We start from the raw sequence: 21,223 nt of genomic DNA, 5'->3' as shown, positions 1-21,223 counted from the left end.
AATGTCCACTCCAACAATCAATGGGAATAGGTAGACAATCTGCAACCGGGCATTTGGTGCTAGTCTGCATCTCTCACGTAGTTCTTCGGAAGCCGTTTTCTTCCTTGAAGTGCTGGGACGGACCGCAAGTTCTGGGAAGTCCTTCTTTGAAAACATGGGAGGGATTTGAAGTGTTCTTATCCCAGCACATCTGGAAGATGCTAGACAGCGGTGACTGCTATAAATAAGGGCAGGAGGTCAGGGAAGCGCAGAAAAATAAAGTATTTCTACAGCTTTGGAAGCTAGCTGAAGATGATGTCAAAGAAGGTGAAGCCAAAATTATTGGGGTTTGACCATTATTTTCCCCCTTCCTACAGTTTTTGATAGGTGTGTGGAGTATACACGGAGCTATGTTAGTGGATAAACAGAATACTAAGGGACTTTGGAGGTTTTCTAGTTCAACTCCCTGCTCAAGCAGGAGACCAGATAGAATTTCAGATGAATGGTTGTCTAATCTCTTCTTTAAAATCTCCACTGTTGGAGATCTCACAACTTCTGGAGGGAAGTTGTTCCACTGATTAATTGTTCTCCCTGCCAGGAAATTTCTCCTTATTTCTAGGTTGATTCTCACCTTGATTAGTTTCCATCCATTGCTTATTGTCCTGCCTTCATATGCTTTGGAGAATAGGTTGACCCTCTTTAAAAACAAGACAATAAATCACGTTGTTAAAAATAGCAATAGCACGTAGACTTATATACCGCTTCATAGTGCTTTTACAGCCCTCTCTAAGCAGTTTACAGAGTCAGCCTCTTGTCGGACCCAACAATCTGGGTCTTCATTTTACCCACCTTGGAAGGATGGAAAGCTGAGTCAATCTTGAACCTGGTGAGATTCGATCTGCCAAACTGCTGGCAGCTGGTGATCAGCAGTAGCAGCCTGCAGTACTGTGCCACTGAGCCATTGCGGTTCATAAAAATGGATAGTTTAGTCACTTTGCTGAAGGGGGAGACACCAGACAATAGGAACAATAAACAACTGGGGTGCCTGTGGCCCTGAAGTTACCAGCTATGCTTTCAAACTATCACTTTTGGTCTCACGCTATTATTATTTTTTTCAGGGTGCCAAATTGAGAGAACAGGAAGACATCATCTCTGAACTTCAGAAGTACCTAAAGATGGAGATGCCCCATTTGGGCATGCCTGAACTGCTAAGGAACGTCTCTCTGGTGCAGCTTGACCAAAGGCCACACACAGCTCCTGTGGATGCATACCAGTCCCATCACTGGCTCAAGCTTGCCTGTAATAACCACAGTAAGGTTTGTGAGTTGTTTCATCACCCTATAAACAGGATATTATGTTTTTCTTAGGTCTGGATTGGAGACAGCTCGGATGACTTCCTTCCTACCCCACCCCCCAACCCTCATCCAATTAAATAAACTCACTTTTAGAAGAGGTTGTGATACACATTTGAATTAACATCTTGGAGTCCTAGTAGACAACTATTTAAATAGGAGCCAGCCGTGTGCAGTAGCTGCCAAAAAAGCCAACACTGTTCTGGGCTGCATAAACAGAGGGATAGAATCAAGATCACGTGAAGTGTTAATACCACTTTATAAGGCCTTGGTAAGGCCACACTTGGAATCCTGCATCCAGTTTTGGTTGCCACGATGTAGAAAAGATGTGGAGACTCTAGAAAGAGTGCAGAAAAGAGCAACAAAGATGATTGGGGGACTCAAGGATAAAACATATGAAGAACGGTTGCAGGAACTAGATATGTCTACTTTAATGAAAAGAAGGATTAGGGGAGACATGATAGCAGTCTTCCAATATCTCAGGGGCTGCCCCAAAGAAGAGGGAGTCAAGCTATTCTCCAAAGCACCTGAAAGCAGGACAAGAAGCAACGGGTGGAAACTAATTAAGGAGAGAAGCAACTTAAAACTAAGGAGAAATTTCCTGACAGTGAGAACAATTCATCAGGGGAACAACTTGCCTCCAGAAGTTGTGAATGCTCCAACACTGGAAGTTTTTAAGAAGATGTTGGATAACCTTTGTTTGAAGAGGTGTAGGGTTTCCTGCCTAAGCAGGGGGTTGGACTAGAAGACCTCCAAGGTCCCTTCCAACTCTGTTATACTATTCTATTCAAGGGACAAATGTCCAGGCTCAAACTCAAACGTCCAGGCTCAAACATTTTTGCATACACTTGTGAAATCTCTCAAAAGGATGCCAAAGTCTTGTGATGCTTCAGGAATTTGGAAGCTATTGTGCAAGATCACATAATAATCTTGGGGAAGAGGAAAGGATGACAGCTCCTTCTTGAAAGTTTTTGTAATTTGCTTTCTGTAGCCATCCAATTCAACCAATTGACTCTTGGTGACTTACAATTCTAAAATCATAAAACAATTAACAGCAATAGCACTTAGACTTATATACCGCTTCACAGTGCTTTACAGCCCTCTCCAAGAGGTTTACAGAGTCAGCATATTGCCCCCAACAATTTGGGTCCTCATTTTATCCACCTTGGAAGGATGGAAGGCTGAGTCAACCTTGAGATTTGAACTGCCAAATTGCAGGCAGCCGGCAGTCAGCAGAAGTAGCCTGCAGTACTGCACTCTAACCATTGCGCCACCATGGCTCATTAAATTAAAAGTGAAAGAAATTGTAAACATTAATATAAAACATAAACATAACATCAAAACATCCACAAAATAAAGAAGTATAAATGGCAGCCATTAAAATAACATAAAAATATCCACAAAATAAATAAGTATAGATGGCAGCCATGATGATTAATCAATTAATAGTAAATTCACAGGGTCCTTAACATATTCTGAGCCCCAGGCCTGGTTGCGTATCTCTCTCCACTGAAAATATGCCCAATACATTTTTCTTAACAATAGGGCAAGCGGTTTGAGTATCAGTTTATTGGGCATTGCAAGAATTAATGAAAAATCAAGACAAGAACATAATAAGGTGCCAGTGAGGCACATTGACTGTATTTCCATTATATATTAATATATTAATTATATATCAACTTAGTAATATTTTTCTCAATTCATCCAATTTTGGGGGTTTATGTGACACACTGAACCATGATCTAATTACATGTCTTGTGCAACTTATTGGCAAAAAATGTGATTGGCTAGCAAGTGGCTCATATTTGTGTTGTAATAAATTATCTCCCCTCCCACCGGGAAGTAGATAAAGAGAAAGAAAGAAAAGATAATTAAACTTCAATTAAGTAGCTATAAGTAACCGCAAACCTTCTTGGGGGCAAATAGCTTAGAGCTGTAAGCAAATTCTTAAGAGTCATCCTACCAGCCTTTTCCTCGTTGCGCATTTTCCTTTAAATAGCTCCAGAGTGCCACAGTTCACAATGGAGAAGACTCACTAGGACAAAGTCACAGTCTCGCTGAAGATAATATGTACAGTCTGGGGGCAAAGGATATGTCACAGATGAAATCACTGGACAACGTTTTTGATTCATCTTTGGAAGACGAGAATAGATGTTGGCCAATCTGGTCCCTTCAGCAATACAGGTGAGTCATGAGTGATATTGTTACAGCTTCCTGTAGATTGTTTTGGATCTGGTGGTATCCACACTGTTTCAGATATGGCTTGTTTTTTTTAAATAGGAAGCATCTGCCTTGAATTTAAAATGGTTGCTTCAAGTTTGAAACATTGATTCCACTGAAATCCTCTACTTGATTCTAGATACTGATTTGATTTTTCTGATTTTTTTTTTTAAAAGAAGGAAACTTTTTGCAAACATCTGTTTCCAGCCCCATCTTCAGCCTGATCAGCCAATCGGATCTGATTGGACTTTCAGTCAAATTGCCTTCTTATTGAAAGTCCAAATCAAAGCTATACATTGCATCTACAAAGGATGATGCTTGAGTCTCTTGGATTAAGAGACCTTGTATTTTTTGCCTTAGCACCGTATATAATCCAGTCACAGAAATGTACTACAGTCTTTTATCTCTCATATTTGTTGTATAACACCTTCAGTTATCTCATGGAAATATGCAAGATATGTTGACTTAATTTAGACCAGGGGTCAGCAACCTGCAGCTCTGGAGCCGCATGTGGCTCTTTTACCCCTCTGCTGCGGCTCCCCGTCACTCAAAATATGCGTCACCACTGCCAATGTGCGACACCCGCCGGCACGCGATTTATTTCAACCCCCGGTAGGCTAACCATGGATAAATCCAAGAAAAGAAAAGTTTCAGAAGAAAACAGAACATTTAATTCAACTACCTATGCTAGTTTTGTGGCAGCTCAAGAAATAGTCAGGCACGGGAAGGGTTTTGTGGCTCCCGGTGTTTTCTTTTCTGTGGGAAACGGGTCCAAATGGCTCTTTGAGTGTTTAAGGTTGCAGACCCCTGATTTAGCCAGTTCTCAAAGGATTTGCAATTTTGTTCCTTGTCTCCTCTGCTTTATTGATCACCATGTTTTTTATTAAACCCAACAACTGGATGTTCTTGTAGGAACAGAACCCACAGCTGGAGCAAAGAGGAGGTTTCAACCAAGAAGAATAAAAAATACAATTCAAAATCCCCAGATGGAGTCCAGGAGAAATCTTTGGAACTATCTAAAGGTACGGCATTCTTTCAGCCAAGCAAAGAACACGCAGGAACACTTATTCCGTTTTCCCAATCCTGGGAATAAAAATGTTATTTCAGACATTCCTCTCCTTCTCCAAGTTCTGAATACTTACCAAAGAGAAATGTGGAGAAAACAGTAGAATTGGAAAAAGTCATTCGGTTGGCCCTTTCTGCTTCATGCAGGAATCCAAATTCCAGCAGCTTTGAGAGATAGCAGCTCGATCCACAGAAAAGAGAGCCCAACATCTCCCTCTGTCATTGGTTCCATTCAGGGGTGGGCTTCAAAAATTTTAGCAAGGGGTTCTCTGCCTGGTTGCTGGGTGGGTGTGGCCATGGTGGGCGTGGCCTAGTTGGCCTCCTGCACCATGGCGGGGTGGGGGGGCATTTTTGCCCTCCCCGGGCTCCGGAGGCTTTCCTCGAGCCTCTGGGAGGGCAAAATGGCCTCCCCAGACTCCGGAGGCCTTCTGGAGGCCAGAAACAGGTCCGTTTCTGGCCTTCTCTTCCCAAACTTCCAGTAGGCCCATTTTTTGCCCTCCCTGAGCCTCCGCGCACACCCTACACTTACCTGCATCCAAAACGGTCTACGTAGGGACTGAAGTCCACTCATCTTAAAACTATCAAGGTTAAGAAACGCTGCTGTATCAGAATCAGCAGAATCAAGAGTTGAAATGAAGGCTTGATTGTCTTTCTACCATTGGTTCCATCCCTTATCGTGATAAAATTTGTACCAAACATCTCTCGTTTACATTTTCTTTCCCAGATGGCAGGCAACAAGAGCTGAGCAGTCCAGCAGGGAGCTTTCCAGGAAAAGATTCAGAATGGCAGCTGCTTCAGGCCCACCAGAAGATCCGTGAGCTGGCCATCAACATCCGCATGAAAGAGGACCTGATAGGAGAGCTCATTAAAACAGGTATGGAGCTGTTGAGCTGTTGTTGAACTCAACTCATGCTTGATCCTTTTCCTCCTGTTCTTCAAGGCCATTCTTTATGGCCTCTACAACAATCCTACCTCCTCTGGTCATCTGTTTCTCTTCTTCACTGCTTGTGGAAAAGGCTAGCAGAGCTTTCTCTTGGAACATCAGACTTTGCCTTTTTTTTTCCTTTTCCTTTGTTTGCTGTATCCTTCATTTTTTTTTTTAATTTTTAATTTGATTTATATGCCGCCCTTCTCCGGAGACTCAGGGCGGCTTACAATGCGTTAAGCAATAGCCTTCATTCTTTTGTATATTTTATACAAAGTCAGCTTATTGCCCCCACAAACTGGGTCCTCATTTCACCTACCTTAGAAAGGATGGAAGGCTGAGTCAACCTTGAGCCTTGGAGAGATTCAAACCAGCAGAAATTGCAGGCAGCTGTGTTAATAACAGGGTGCATTAAACCACTGTACCATCAAGGCTCTAGAACTCTTCATGTCAGAGTTCCAACGGATGCCCTAATTAATTCATGAGCCTCAAGTCAGGTTTCTAAAGAAATCCAATTATTTATTAGGAGCAACATGTCGGCACTTATCCAAGTGGAGTCAACTCTGCCCCACATAATGTACGGCCCCACTATGACCCTGTTTCCCCCACTCTTCCCTGGGTGTGTCAAAAATCACATTCTCCAACGGAGCACTTTTGCGGGCTGTAGAAAACACGCCTCTCCTGCTGGCTCTGGTAACCTGGGATACAATCTGGAGAAAGGTATGCGTGGAATGTGCTTCTGGTCGTGGAAGCCGAGCTGCTCCATCAGTTTCTCCCCCCTCTTGCCTATGGCAACTGGAGAGCAGGCCTGGAATGCTTTACGAGTTGACACTTCCGCGTAAATTCTTCCTCTTCTTTCTCATTCATTTGATATCCAACTTTTCTGTTCAGGAGGTAGCTTAGTGGGCTGATCTTCTTCCATTGTCACAGAAGTCTGCTTGTTTCAGGCAAGCATGCTCAAGCCATGAACAAACAGTACCAGCAGAAGATCCAACATTTGGAGCAGGAAGCCGAGCAGGTGCGGATGGAACTGAATGATGGCCAGAGGCAGTTGCAAGAGCTGGAAGGCAAAGAACCTCGGGACCCTGCCGAAAAGTGGAAACTCCAGGAATACCGCAGCAAAGTGGAAGCCGCTCAGAGCAAGGCAAAGGTAGCCTAGAAAAAAAGGAGGTACACATAAGGTCCTCAAGCCAAAAAATGGCTTAGATTGTTTAGCAAATCCTGACCTCCACTGTAAACTGGATGTTTTGGCATAGTGTAATCTGTCTGACACCAACTATTTATAAATGTAAAATAGTTTAAGTTATTCTAATTTAACATGTTAAAGGCACCCAGCTGTTGTGGCTTGTAATCATATGTGCCAGCGCAAATCTGACTTGTTTTTTGGCCAAGACGGAGTCATTTGAATTTTTGAATTTAAATGTGACATGCGAATTCTAGGCCCGTGATGGCGAACCTATGTCATGTGTGATGGAAGTGGCACACAAAGCCATCTCTCTGGGCACACCAGCCATTGCCCATTGCTCTTCTGGGTTATGGCGTGTGCATGCGTGTCGGCCAGCTGCTCTACGTGCACATATGTGCACCAGAAACCGGAAGACCAGGTGAACAGTGTGCATGTGCATGCCAGAAACCGGAAGCTCAGCTTCCAAGAGTGGGCATGCGCATCAGGGAACTGGTCTTCCAGTTTTTGGCACTCCTGCGCATGTGCTCACTCCCGTTTTGGCACTCAATGCCAAAAAGGTTCGCCAACACTGTTCTAGGCCATAGATTAGGCATTTCCCTGCCTGATGCTGGAATCATCTGGAGATTCAGACTTAGAAGGAAGAGCAGCCAAGTACAGCTGATCTTCGACGTACGACCACAATCGAACCCGAAATTTAGGTTGCTAAGTGAAACATCGGTGAAGTGAGTTTTGCCCCATGTTACGACCATTTATTTATTTATTTATTTATTTATTTATTTATTTATTTATTTATTTATTTATTTATTTATTTATTTATTCAATTTCTATACCGCCCTTCTCCCGAAGGACTCAGGGAGGTGAACACTTAAAATAACATACATATAAAATGTGAATATAAGATGATTAAGCCAATTTGGTTCATCGGTTAAGAATTTTCAGCATAAAGATTTAGAAAAATTAGAAGAGATTTATGCCAGCCTGGCTTGGTGACATAGAAAGGTCTTAAGTGCACGACAGAAAGTACGAAGATCTGGGATCATTCGTATTCCTGGGGGTAACCTGTTCCAAAGGGTAGGTGCCCCCACAGAAAAGGCTCTTTCTCTTTCTTGCTGCTGGTTGTTAAATGAATCATTGCAGCTGTTAAATTAATAGGATGGTTGTTGAGTGAATTCTGGCTTCCCCATCGACTTTGCTTGTCAGGAGGTCACAAAAAAAGGAGATCACATGACCCCAGGACACTGCAACCGTCATATATATGAGTCAGTATGCCAATTTTGACCAAGTGACCATAGGGATGTGAAAATCGGTTCTAAGTCATTTTTTTCCAGTGTCGTTGTAACTTTGAGCGGTCACTAAATGAACCATTGTTAAGTCGAGGACTACCTCTAATTAGAACATGGTTCCGTTGTTGTTGTTTTTTTTTAATTTGGTTTATATGCCGCCCTTCTCCGGAGACTCAGGGCGGCTTACAATGCGTTAAGCAATAGCCTTCATACTTTTGTATATTTATACAAAGTCAGCTTATTGCCCCCACAACTGGGTCCTCAATTTACCTACCTTAGAAAGGATGGAAGGCTGAGTCAACCTTGAGCCTTGGAGAGATTCCAACCAGCAGTAAATTGCAGGCAGCTGTGTTAATAACAGGGTGCTTAGACCACTGTACTCTCAAGGCTCTTACCTTGGGTTTTACTTACCTTTACTACTGGTCCGGAACGGGATTGCGCATGCGCAAATCGCCAATGACGACATCTGGGGCAGTGGGCGGGGCCTCCTGCCAGTTTTACTACCGGTTCTTGCGAACTGGTCCGAACCGGGAGCAACCCACCACTGGGCCCCACCGTCTGCTACCCTCCTTGTGTCATCTCCCTTGGGACAGATCCTGCAGGAGAAGAAGCGGGCGACGGAGAGACTGGCATCCTTCTCTGCTCAGAATGAGAAGCGCCTGCTGGAGCTAGAGAGGAACGTGCAGCTGATGCGGCAACAGCAAGGTCAGCTCCAGAAGCGTTTGCGGGAAGAAGTGGAGCAGAAGCGACGTTTGGAAACCGAGATGCAGAAGGGACAGCATCGGGTCAAGGTAGAGATGTCTGGGCTCCAGCAGCATCCAAGCGAGACAAGCTGGTGATAGGCAGAGCTTGTCGATCATGTTTGAATTGTATTTATTTCATTAGCAATAGCACTTAGACTTATATACCGCTTCACAGTGCTTTACAGCCCCTCTCTAAGTGGTTTACAGAGTCAGCCTCTTGCCCCCAACCAATCTGGGTCCTCATTTTACTGACCTCGGAAGGATGGAAGGCTGAGTCAACCTTGAGCCGGTCAGGATCGAACTGCTGGCGATAGGCAGAGTTAGCTTGCAATAGCAATAGCACTTAGCCTTATATACCACTTCACAGTGCTTTGCAGCCCTCTCTAAGCAGTTTACAGAGTCAGCCTATTGCCCCCAACAATCTGAGTCCTCATTTTACCGACCTCAGAAGGATGGAAGGCTGAGTCAACCTTGAGCCGGTCAGGATCGAACCGCTGGCGATAGGCAGAGTTAGCTTGCAATAGCAATAGCACTTAGCCTTATATACCACTTCATAGTGCTTTACATAGCAATAGCACTTGGACTTATATACTGCTTCATAGAGCTTTCCAGCCCTCTCTAAACCGTTTACAGAGTCAGTATATTGCCCCCAACAATCTGAGTCCTCATTTTACCGACCTCGGAAGGATGGAAGGCTGAGTCAACCTTGACCCAGTGAGATTCGAACTGCCAAAGTGCTAATAGCCAGCAGTCAGTAGAAGTAGCCTGCAGTACTGCATTCTAACTACTGCATCACCACGGCAGGGGAAGATATTATTATATACACATTGTGAAGTCACAGCTGCCAGTTCTTTCCCAAGAATCTAGGATGACATAATGGATTGTTATGGTATATAGCAATAGCATTTAGGCGTTACACTTATCGCCCCATAGCCCTTTGCAGCACTCTCTGGGTGGTTTACAAGGTAGAAGAATTATTTGCATATTGCCCCCAACAATCTGGGTCCTCATTTTACCGATCTCAGAAAGTTGGAAGGCTGAGTTAACCTTGAGCCCTGTCAGGATCGAACTCCAGGCTGTGGGCAGAGTTAGCCTGCAATGCTGCATTTTAACCACTGCGCCACCAGCGTTCTTCTATGTGCAGATACAAGTAATGGGGTCTTTTGTAATTGTAGTAGAGTAAACTAGCTGGTGAATTCTGAGATCCAAACATTTACAGGGCATTCAGGCTGGCAAAGGATGAATTTAGAGAATACATGTCTGCACAGAATCTTTTAAACTGGGAACCAGTACGTTTTTGGCATTCGAGAACCACAATTAACATTCGGGATGGGTACAGCAGACACGGTTGGGTTCTATCTGAGAGCAGGGCCAGTAAATTAATGTTTTCCCCCTGGATTTTATATTTCTGGAGGATAATATTGGGTGGCTTTCCATCCCCATCTATGGAGGCTTCCCAGGTTGGATTCTCACTCTGAAATGTTGATCAATTTTCAGTAGTCATGGTTGGAGTTTGTCCTGAGGAATTATTAAAAGTAGTTTAGAAGCTATATGCTGTCCAGAAGATCCAGGCTGTTCTCCTTTGTTTTAAATAGATACACCAACAGTAGCTGAATTGTGTATTTTTTTCCCCTTCTATCTTTAGGAGTTGGAACTGAAACATGAGCAGCATCAGAAGATTCTGAGGATCAAAACGGAGGAGGTAGCTGCCTACCAGCGGAAGCACAGGAGTGGCAGCAATGACTCAATGATCAGTCTAGAACAGCAGCAGGTAAAGGCGATGACTCAATGATCAGTCTAGAACAGCAGCGGGTAAAGGCAACAACTCAATGATCAGTCTAGAACAGCAGCAGGTAAAGGCAATGACTCAATGATCAGTCTAGAACAGCAACAGGGAAAGGTGACGACTCAATGATCAGTCTAGAACAGCAGCGGGTAAAGGCAATGACTCAATGATAAGTCTAGAACAGCAGCAGGTAAAGGCAACGACTCAATGATCAGTCTAGAACAGCAACAGGGAAAGGCAACGACTCAATGATCAGTCTAGAACAGCAGCAGACATACTCCCTTTAAAATGGCGGCTTGTACTTATTTCTTCCCTAGGTGACTGCCACCATGGAAAGCAAAGGGGGATGTGTATTTAGGGCAGTGTTGGCAAACCTTTTCGGCACCAAGTACCAAAATGGGAGCACCGGAAACGGGAAGAGCAGCTTTCTGGCGTGCACGTGCAGCAGCACAAAAAACTAGGAGAGCAGTTCCCAGGTGCGCATGCGTACGCAGGGAAGCTGAGCTTCTGGTTTCCATTGTGCGCATGCTCACCAGTCACATGGTCTTCCGGTTTCTGGCAGCATGTGCACGCGAAGACCAGCTGGCTGGCGTGCATGCACATGCCGGAAACTAGAAGCTCAGCTTTCCGGTGCATGCATGAGTGCCAGGGAGCTGCTCTTCCAATTTCTGGCACTCCCGCATGCACGAAGACCAGCTGTGCACCAGAACCCGGAAGAGCAATGGGCGATGGCTGGCGTGCCCAGAGAGATGACTCTGCATGCCACTTTTGGCACTCGTGCCATAGGTTCGCCATCCCGGATTTAGGGGGTGGTTTTTCAGATTTTGGTAAAATTTCATTTCATTAATTTTGAATTTGATTTCAAATTAATGGATAAATAAATAAAAACAGTATCACAAACATATGCCGCTCTCTGAAGTAACTGGAAGGCGTGAGTCATGAACCCCACAGGCAGAAGATTGGGGGTTTGTCTGGCCATATAGGGATTTTTGGAGTAGGAATTCTTGTTTGGCAGTTGACAATAAAAACTTACACATTGTTTAGCATGTCTGGTCACTGGGACAACCTGGTTTCCTTTTCTCCTGCTTGTCCATCAGAAAATTGAAGAGCAGAAGAAGTGGTTGGATGTAGAGATGGAAAAAATCCTCAAGCAGAGACGGGCCCTGGGTGACCTGGAAGATGAACTGACGAAGAGAGAAGCCATCGTCGCCAAGAAAGAAGCTCTCCTCCAGGAGAAGAATGACCTGGAAAACAAGAGACTCCGCTCTAGCCAGGTGGGCAATATTGTCCCTTTGCGTTTTTGAGTTATACTATAGGGATCAATTTTGGTTAAGAAAGTAGATTAAACGAAAGACGGTCACACGGATAACTTGTGTAAGAGATGCTGAGCGAATGAAGAATGAAGAGCCACGGTGGCCTCGTGGTTAGAATGCAGTACTGCAGGCTACTTCTGCTGACTGCTGGCTGCCAGCAGTTTGGCAGTTCGAATCTCACCAGACTCAAGGTTGACTCAGCCTTCCATCCTTCCGAGGTGGGTAAAATGAGGACCCAGATTGTTGGGGGCAAGAGGCTGACTCTGTAAACTGCTTAGAGGGCGCTGTAAAGCACTGTGAAGTGGTATATAAGTCTAAGTGCTATTGCTATTTATACAAAACATACAGATTTCTAACTCCTCTGCTACTGTGATTTAGCTTTAAGCTCTGTTAAGTGTGGGGTAACTGCAGGGCTGCTATTTAGCAGGTTCTGATAGGTTCTGGAGAATCAGTAGCGGAAATTTTGAGTAGTTCAGAGAACTGGCAAATACCATCTCTGGCTGGCCCCAGAGTGGGGTGGGAATGAAGATTTTGCAATATCCTTCCCCTGGAGTGGGGTGGGAATGGAGATTTTGCAATATCCTTCCCCTGGAGTGGGGTTGGAATGGAGATTTTGCAATATCCTTCCCCTGGAGTGGGGTGGGAATGGAATTTGCAGTATCCTTCCCCCAGGAGTGGGGTGGGAATGGAGATTTTGCAATATCCTTCCCCCAGGAGGGGGGGTGAGAATGGAGATTTTGCAGTATCCTTCCCCCAGGAGGGGGGTGGGAATGGAAATTTGCAATATCCTTCCCCTAGAGTGGGGTGAGAATGGAGATTTTGCAGTATCCTTCCCCTGCCACGCCCACCAAGCCACGCCCACCAAGCCACACCACGCCCACAGAAACGATAATAAAACAATTTGAATTCCACCATTGGGTAACTACCTCTGAATCAGTTTGATTAAGCTTAGGCAATTCTACCGCTACTACTGAGCAATGCTTTGGACTTGACTTCAGAAAGAAATTTCAGAACATTGAAGGTGTTGTAAGTACTGCATCTCTCTGCAGCTCTTTAAAGCAGCTGTGTCTTCCTGGGATCTGTTGACCTTCTCTAATTTTGCTTTCCTAATCTGTCTTCAGTAAACATTTACTTGCCATTGAAGCTATTGAAGTCTGGCAAATGTGCAGACTCCGGTTCCTGACTGTTGGGCACTGAATGTTCCTTAAGATCTTTTTCTTCTCTCTCTCTGCCTCAGGCTCTGAATGATGACATTCTCCGTGTCTCCAGCCGCCTGGAGTACCTGGAGAAAGAGCTAACCCAGAGGAGTGGGCAGCTTTGTCACAGCAGCGCACAGGACCAGCAGCTCATCCGGCAAGAAATCAATAATTTGCGGCAGGAGAAGGACCAGTTGCTCAAGCAGAGATTGGAGATCGATGAGAAATTACGTCAGGGCACCTTGCTGTCACCTGAGGTAAGCAGATCTGGTCGTTCTATTTTGAAAATAGATAATAATCCCGTTACACACAAAAAACGACAGATGTAAAATCAGTGTTTGGTTGAAGCATCATGGAAGTCAGTAAATGCTGTGCTACTGAATTCTGTATGGAAGTTTCCATTTTATCCTCACGCCAGCAATTCCATGAAAAAGGTTGGATTGAGATTACCAAATACCATTTAAATAATAGTCATTAGGATAATCAGGTATCTTTGAGTTTGTACTGAACCATGAATGCCATTGTGCTCAATGGGGGACTTGGTGATACTTTAGAACAAGAATCTCCAAACTTGGCAACTGTAAGACTTCAACTCCTAGAATTCCTCAGCCAGCTTGCCAAATTGGGAGATCTCTGCTTTAGGACATGATCTCTCTTTGTTCTACCAATGGCCATACTGTAACAGTAACTGAATGGAAGGGAGGGAGGGAGGGAGGAAAAATAGATGAGAGAGGAAGGAAGAAAGGAAAAATAGATGCATTAGAGAGGAAGGAAAAATAGATGAGTGAGAGAGGAAGGAAGGAAGGAAGGAAGGAAGGAAGGAAAGAAAAATCGATGCATTAGAGAGGAAGGAAGGAAAAATAGATGAGTTAGAGAGGAAGGAAGGAAAAATAGATGAGTGAGAGGAAAGAAGGAAGGAAAAATAGATGAGTGAGAGGAAGGAAGGAGGGAAGGAAGGAAGGAAAAATCGATGAGTTAGAGAGGAAGAAAGGAAAAATAGATGAGTTAGAGAGGAAGAAAGGAAAAATAGATGAGTGAGAGGAAAGAAGGAAGGAAGGAAGGAAGGAAGGAAGGAAAGAAAAATCAATGCATTAGAGAGGAAGGAAGGAAAAATCGATGAGTTAGAGAGGAAGAAAGGAAAAATAGATGAGTTAGAGAGGAAGAAAGGAAAAATAGATGAGTGAGAGGAAAGAAGGAAGGAAGGAAGGAAGGAAAGAAAAATCGATGCATTAGAGAGGAAGGAAGGAAAAATAGATGAGTTAGAGAGGAAGGAAGGAAAAATAGATGAGTGAGAGGAAAGAAGGAAGGAAAAATAGATGAGTGAGAGGAAGGAAGGAAGGGAAGGAAGGAAGGAAGGAAGGAAAAATCGATGCATTAGAGAGGAAGGAAGGAAAAATAGATGAGTTAGAGAGGAAGAAAGGAAAAATAGATGAGTTAGAGAGGAAGAAAGGAAAAATAGATGAGTGAGAGGAAAGAAGGAAGGAAGGAAGGAAGGAAGGAAGGAAGGAAGGAAGGAAGGAAGGAAAGAAAAATCGATGCATTAGAGAGGAAGGAAGGAAAAATAGATGAGTTAGAGAGGAAGGAAGGAAAAATAGATGAGTGAGAGGAAAGAAGGAAGGAAGGAAGGAAAAATCGATGCATTAGAGAGGAAGGAAGGAAAAATAGATGAGTGAGAGGAAGGAAGGAAGGAAAGAAGGAAGGAAGGAAGGAAGGAAGGAAGGAAGGAAGGAAGGAAGGAGGAAGGAAGGAAGGAAGGAAAAGTGAGGATTGGGATTCTAGACAACTGAAGTATCAATTTACCACTCATGTGGATCAAATGATTTCTCAGGGTGGGTCTGTTTCTTGGGTCTGTTTTTAGGAGGAGCGGATTCTTTTCCAGTTGGACGAAGCCATTGAAGCTCTGGATGCTGCCATAGAATATAAGAACGAGTCCATTACTTGCAGGCAGCGAGTTCTGAGATCCTCAGCCAGCCTTCTGTCCCAATGTGAGATGAACCTTATGGCAAAACTCAGCTACCTCTCTTCCTCCGAGACCCGGGCACTTCTTTGCAAATACTTTGATAAGGTAGGCATCCAATAATGCATGGCTCAGAAATGGGTGACCCCAGCCATAGAAACAGTGGGCCATAGAACCATAGAAACAGAGACGTGATGGCTCAGTGGCTAAGACACTGAGCTTGTCAATTGAAAGGTTGGCAGTTCAGCGGTTCGAATCCCTAGTGCTGCGTAACAAGGTGAAGTCCCATTACTTGTCCCAGCTTCTGCCAACCTAGCAGTTCGAAAGCATGTAAAAAAAATGCAAGTAGAAAACTAGGGACCACCTTTGGTGGGGAGGCAACAGCGTTCTGTGTGCCTTTGGCATTGAGTCATGCCAGCCACATGACCATGGAGATGTCTTTGGACAGTGCTGGCTCTTCGGCTTTGAAACGGAGATGAGCACCACCCCCTAGAATCGGGAACGACTAGCACATATGTGCGAGGGGAACTTTTACCTTTAACCATAGAAAGATAGCATGTCAGAGGAGACACTGTAGACTTCTCCCTTGCCTGTCACTTTACCTTGTTGAGAAATTGATTGGCGTTGTAGAAGAACATTTAGCTAATTAAACCACTGTGTACCTGTTCAGTTCTGGGATAACTGTTTGTAGAGTTTGGCTTCGTGAAACTGCCTTTTTCATAACCATGACGAGTTGAAATCTTCCAAATATTCCTGTAATGATCAGGTGGTGACCTTGCGAGAAGACCAGCACAAACAGAATGTGGCATTTTCTGAACTGGAGATGCAGCTGGAAGAGCAGCTACAGCTGGTGTTTTGGTTGGAGGTGGCCCTGGAACGTCAGCGCTTGGAGATGGATCGCCAGCTGACCTTGCAACAGAAGGAACACGAGCAGGACATTCAGCTCCTGCTCCTGCAGAGTCGGGGTAATAAACAGGACTGAGGAGCAATCCTGGTTACTGTTAAATCCTTATCTGATCACTGGTGGCACTGCCTCTCCTAAAAACACACTATATAAGTTAATAATTGTTCCAGTTGTTTAGATGAAACTGTAAGAAAAATGTAGACATCTGTGGTGGCCATGCCCTAAATAACCATTCTGCTTTGTTGAAGAGTTCTTCAATTGGGAAAAATCACCTCCTTCTCATCTGAAATGAACCCTGCCAATGGTTTACCATCCATATTTCCTAAGGCATATAAACTGATGCCACATAAGAAATGGATTCCATTCTTGTCTCCTGCCAATTTGGAAAACTGAAAGGCTTCTTCCATTGAATCTGTAGAAATGTATTTAGCTGAAAAACCCGACAAAACAGCAGAGATCTTTGAATAACCTTACAATGAATGGTAAAGTTAAGCCTCTAATCAAAATTGGACTTTAGGAGACTATATGGGCCCAACCGTGTAAACATCTCAGATAACAGTGAGGGAGGGCTTGTCATTTCTCTCTTCTGGAGTGATTTTTCCAACTTTGCAAACAAATCTACAGCTCTGGTTTTCTTGTGCTCCCACATTTAAGTACCTCCAACCCTGATGTGCCTTTTAAAGATCAGTGTCAGAGTTCCGACGGATACCCTAATTAAATCATGAGCTTTGAGCCAAGTTTTAAAAGGAATCCAGTTATTTATTAGGAGCTCCATGTCAGCAGGTTCCCAAATGAAGCCAACTCTGACTCCACGTTAATTTACAGCCCTAATCATGACCTTGTTTACCCCCTCCCTTCAGGGTGTGTCATCAATTACATTCACCAAGAGAACAATTTGGTGGGTTGTAGAGATCACTCCCCTTCGGCCGCTGTGGGTAACCCTGGGAGACAGCCTTGAGAAAAATATGTCTGGAATGTGCTCCTGTCTTTGGCTGCCGTACTGCTTCGTTGGTTTTCCATCCCCCTTGCCTATGGCAACTCAAGAGCAGGGTTGCTTTGCGAGTTGACATTCAGTCAGATCAACTAAAGTGCTACTCTCTGCTGTGACATAAGAATAAGCTCATTATTTATTAGCTGTTCTTACATTTTGTTGCATATAGAAATGCATGTTTATCCTTAAGATAAATGTATCCATATAGACACACTTGAAGTTTCCTTTTGTTTTCCTTCATCTTCTACTTATTTTAATTTTGTAATTTTTTTTTTTAAAGGGCTGTCTCGGTTACTGTGCAAGTAATCATCCCCATGGTTTGTCCAAATCTCTTGTGTTTTTAACAAGAATTTATTTTCTTCGTTCTTTTGCAGAACACATAGAAGAAGGACAGGCAAACAGCAGACTTCAGTATGAACAAAAGATCCAGACATTGGGAAAGGAATTGGCTCATTACAAATGGCTAAATGAGGAATTAACCCAAAAGTTAAAGCCGTCGGAGGGACACAGCGGAGGTGAGGAAAGGTTTCTGATGTGGTGAATTTGCCTTTGCTTTTCTGCTGGTTGTAGAGGACTGAGGAAATGGCCTTGAGGACAGGAGGAAATGCTCAGATAAGAGAGGACAGGAAGTGGGGCAGGAAGGTAATGAATAACTTAGGGCAGGTGTCGGCAATCTTAAACCCTCAAAGAGTCACAAAGGTCCTAACTGGAAGCCCCCCATTCAATTCTGGAACCGACTGGAAGTCGGGTTCCCCCACCATAGAGTCTTCTCCTAGCACGGCGTCCTTTTTTCTCTACCAGTCTTAACCGAAAGCCTTATCAATTGTGGAGCTGACCGGAAAACCCACCCCTTGCCATAGAGTCTCCTCCTGGCATGCCATGCTTCCCCCCCCCACCAAAACCGGAAGCTCCTCTCAAAATTGTGGCAACGACCAGCGAGAGGGAGCCGCAGCAGAGGGATGAAAGAGCCACATGCGGCTCCAGAGCCGCGAGTTGCTGACCCGACTTAGCGGGAAAGAGGGGACGAGATACTGCCTAGGAAACCATCAGACAAGATACAGGAATCTGCAGTTGTTTAATGGTCAGAGAAAGAAACTTAGGAAAGATCAAGCAGTTAAAAGGAGATGGGAAGTTTTGTGCTTTCAGACACGCAAGATTCTGTTAGTGTAGACTTGCAGTGAAGTAGAATTAGTTCATCTAGTCATGCTCCCAAATTGGAATTGGGTGCATCTGGACTCAGGATCTCTACAAACAGGCATCTTGGCAAAGGAGCCATGGCACCAACTGTGTTGGGCAATGCTGTCCCAGAGGCACCAGGAGTTAAACACGCAGGTTGCACTATGGTGTATCACGTCTGAGTACATGGATCCTGTTTGGTCCTTGTTCGAGCATTACCTGCCACTTCACTTTTTTTTTTTTTTTTGATTTATATGCCGCTCTTCTCCGGACTCAGGGCGGCTTACAACGCGTTAAGCAATAGCCTTCATACTTTTGTATATATACAAAGTCAGCTTATTGCCCCCACAAACTGGGTCCTCAATTTACCTACCTTAGAAAGGATGGAAGGCTGAGTCAACCTTGAGCCTGGTGAGATTCGAACTTACAGTAATTGCAGACAGCTGGTGTTAATCACAATGCTATCAGTCTGCTGAGCCACCAGGCCACTTGACTAGTTGATATAATGTACCATATTTTTCGGAGTATAAGACACACTTTTTTCCCCTCCTAAAAGAGGCTGAAAATTTGGGTGCGTCTTATACTCTGAATGTAGCTTTTTCAAAGCTTTTTTTCAGTCTTAACGATCTCCGTCCTTTGCCTGCTCCCTCCGACTCTCAGCTGTGCTTTAGAAGCTTTTTTTCAGTGAAGTGATCTTCCGTGTTTTGCCTGCTCCCTCCGACTCTCAGCTGTGAAGCTTTTTTTCAGCCCTAAGGAGGTGCTAGCGAGTGAAGCGATCTCCGTGGTTTGCCTGCTTTTCTCATTGCTTCTCTCTCCAAAGATCAGTTGTGCTTTAGAAGCTGTTTTTTTTTAATCCCCAAGCAAGGGATAAAAACCAGCGAATTAATGTGCTGAAGCTGACCAGACTAAGGACGCTAGCCAGATGAATACCTAGTAGGCAGATTTTTTTTTCCTATTTTCCTCCCCAAAAACTAAACTGCGTCTTATACTCTGGTGCATCTTATACTCCGAAAAATACGGTACCTCCTAGGTACACCACTCAAGTATATTCAAAATGGTTCTACTGCATGCAAAGCAACTGGCTTTGTGAAACCCAAACCAAAGCTACTAGATCGATCATGCTGTTCCATTTTTTTAATTTTTGGTCTTTTAACAACTCCGTAATCCCTTGCATCGGAGTGGAGTTGGGGCAACTGAAGGGAGCTGAGTGTTGACTGGCCGGATGCCCTTCCTGTCACTAATGCGGAGTTCACAGCAGATATATTCTCATTGTGCCTAGAGAGAGAAATATCTGCCTCTACCTAGGATCGAACTCACAGCCTCCTGATTGTGAGGCGAGAGCTCCACCTCTAGGCCACTGCACCACTCCAACCATGTTGTTCCATCACTCTCACTAAAAGTTTCTTTTCTCACAACAGGTATGGAGAGGAGTATCTTTGCAGTTGGGGATAGAGCCAGTTCACTCAGCACACATGAAGATTTTACCAAAAATAGCCAGCTGGAACCATCCTTGCAGTTGGATTCCTCAGAAAGGAATCAAAGAAAGAGAGAGGAACCCCGGGACTTGGTGCATACGCCTTTACCGTCCACCTGGAGGCGCTGCTCACTCTCTAGTGCCAATAACTTGATAGTGGAAGATTTTCGTCAAATGGAAACAGCCAAGGAGATTCCTTTGCCACCCAGATCCCGTAAAGAATTGCATCGGGTCAGCCAGAACATCATCCCTGGGTTGTCTTATCCAGAAATCATTGATGTCAGAAAAAATCCACTCTAGTTCTGAGATGTTGACTATTCCATCTAAAATAAGCTAATAAGCGCCTTCTGAAGATAACTGCTCATAAATCACCAAAAAGGCAGTAGGTGGGTTCATCCATTATGCAAAAATCTGAAGGAAAGTAAGTGGGATTAACAAAAAGATCCATGACAGCCGTTTTGTATCTGAAGGACTATCTCATAGATGGGGCAGAATTGCTCCAGAAGACAGGACAAGAAATCATAGATCAGTGGTGTCCAACCATGGCAACTTTAAGACTTGTAGACTTCAACTCCCAGAATTCCCCAGCCACTCATGGGAGTTGAAGTCCACAAGTCTTAACGTTGCCAAGGTGGTGGACACCTCTGCCATAGATTTTTCATTATCACTTTCGTAATGATAGAAAAAAAAGGGATGCAGTAGCTCAGTGGCTAAGACGCTGATCTTGTCGGTCGAAAGGCTGGCAGTTCAGCGGTTCGAATCCCTAGTGCCACGTAGCAGGGTGAGCTCCCGTTCCTTGTCCCAGCTTCTGCCAACCTAGCAGTTCGAAAGCACGTAAAAAATGCGAGTAGAAAAAAACAGGGACCACCTTTGGTGGGAAGGTAACAGCGTTCCGTGCACCTTCGGCGTTTAGTCATGCCGACCATATGATCACGGAGACATCTTCGGACAGCGCTGGCTCTTCGGCTTTGAAACGGAGATGAGCACCACCCTCTAGAGTCAGGAACAACTAGCACATATGTGCGAGGGGAATCTTTACCTAATGATAGAAAATGTCCAATCATGGAAAACACTGCCTCAGAAGTTGGTGGTCTCCTTCACTGGAGATCTTCAAACAGAGGCTAGATAGCTGTCTATCAGAAATACTATATCGATGGATTGGAGATGATGAGAAGATCCCTTCTTGCATGTACAATCTCCAGATTGTACAAATCACATGCTGCTTTAATGTAATGAATGAACCCAGTCAAATGTTGACATCTTCGCAGATCTTTTACCTGGACTTCACTGGCTTTGTTATTTTTGTATAATTGCCTTTTACGGCAAAAACTGCTTGTTTCCATTCTTTACAGAAACTTTTCTTTGCAAATCTGGATTTCCCAGAACGAATGCCATTCTAACAAAGGGACGGTAAATTTGATCCCTTTGCAAATATGTACACATATTTTAAGTAGCTTCTTGGACTGTACTTTCAATAAACTAGATGGCTCTTTGTAAATTTGTCAACAGTTTGCCCTTGAGAAAGTTTGGTCATAAACTTGGCTAAACTGCTATTTGACTTTTCTTTCCCTGGAGATACAGCCAACAGGTTCAGGATTAAGACTTCAAAAGTGTGGTTGAGTCAAAGTTAGCGACTTGGAATACTTAGGCATGAATCTAAGGATGTGCTAAAT

General features: G+C 44.1%; 1 protein-coding gene across 3 annotated transcripts in view; it reads left to right on the top strand.

Moving 5' to 3' along the window:
* KIF7 (kinesin family member 7) overlaps positions 1–21,048 on the top strand; it is a 28,911-nt gene extending 7,863 nt beyond the window's left edge. For 2 of the 3 annotated variants that reach the window (XM_034424651.3, XM_034424652.3), the window contains exons 7-19: positions 1,098–1,295; positions 3,331–3,515; positions 4,464–4,573; positions 5,341–5,490; positions 6,489–6,691; positions 8,604–8,801; positions 10,399–10,524; positions 11,637–11,813; positions 13,090–13,305; positions 14,907–15,113; positions 15,772–15,970; positions 17,275–17,415; positions 19,495–21,048. In XM_034424651.3, coding sequence (XP_034280542.2) covers positions 1,098–1,295; positions 3,331–3,515; positions 4,464–4,573; positions 5,341–5,490; positions 6,489–6,691; positions 8,604–8,801; positions 10,399–10,524; positions 11,637–11,813; positions 13,090–13,305; positions 14,907–15,113; positions 15,772–15,970; positions 17,275–17,415; positions 19,495–19,850 — 2,466 coding nt within the window. In that variant the 3' untranslated portion in view covers positions 19,851–21,048. The remainder of the gene's footprint in view (positions 1–1,097; positions 1,296–3,330; positions 3,516–4,463; positions 4,574–5,340; positions 5,491–6,488; positions 6,692–8,603; positions 8,802–10,398; positions 10,525–11,636; positions 11,814–13,089; positions 13,306–14,906; positions 15,114–15,771; positions 15,971–17,274; positions 17,416–19,494) is intronic. The other variant, XM_087877776.1, reaches the window with a different exon arrangement.
* The last annotated feature ends 175 nt before the right edge of the window (positions 21,049–21,223 follow it).

This window comes from Pantherophis guttatus, chromosome 13 (assembly GCF_059756535.1).
Source record: "Pantherophis guttatus breed Tessera chromosome 13, ASM5975653v1, whole genome shotgun sequence".
NCBI classification, from domain to species: domain Eukaryota; kingdom Metazoa; phylum Chordata; class Lepidosauria; order Squamata; family Colubridae; genus Pantherophis; species Pantherophis guttatus.
Note: the sequence above shows the minus strand (reverse complement) of the source record. Positions and strands in the feature narration are given on the sequence as shown.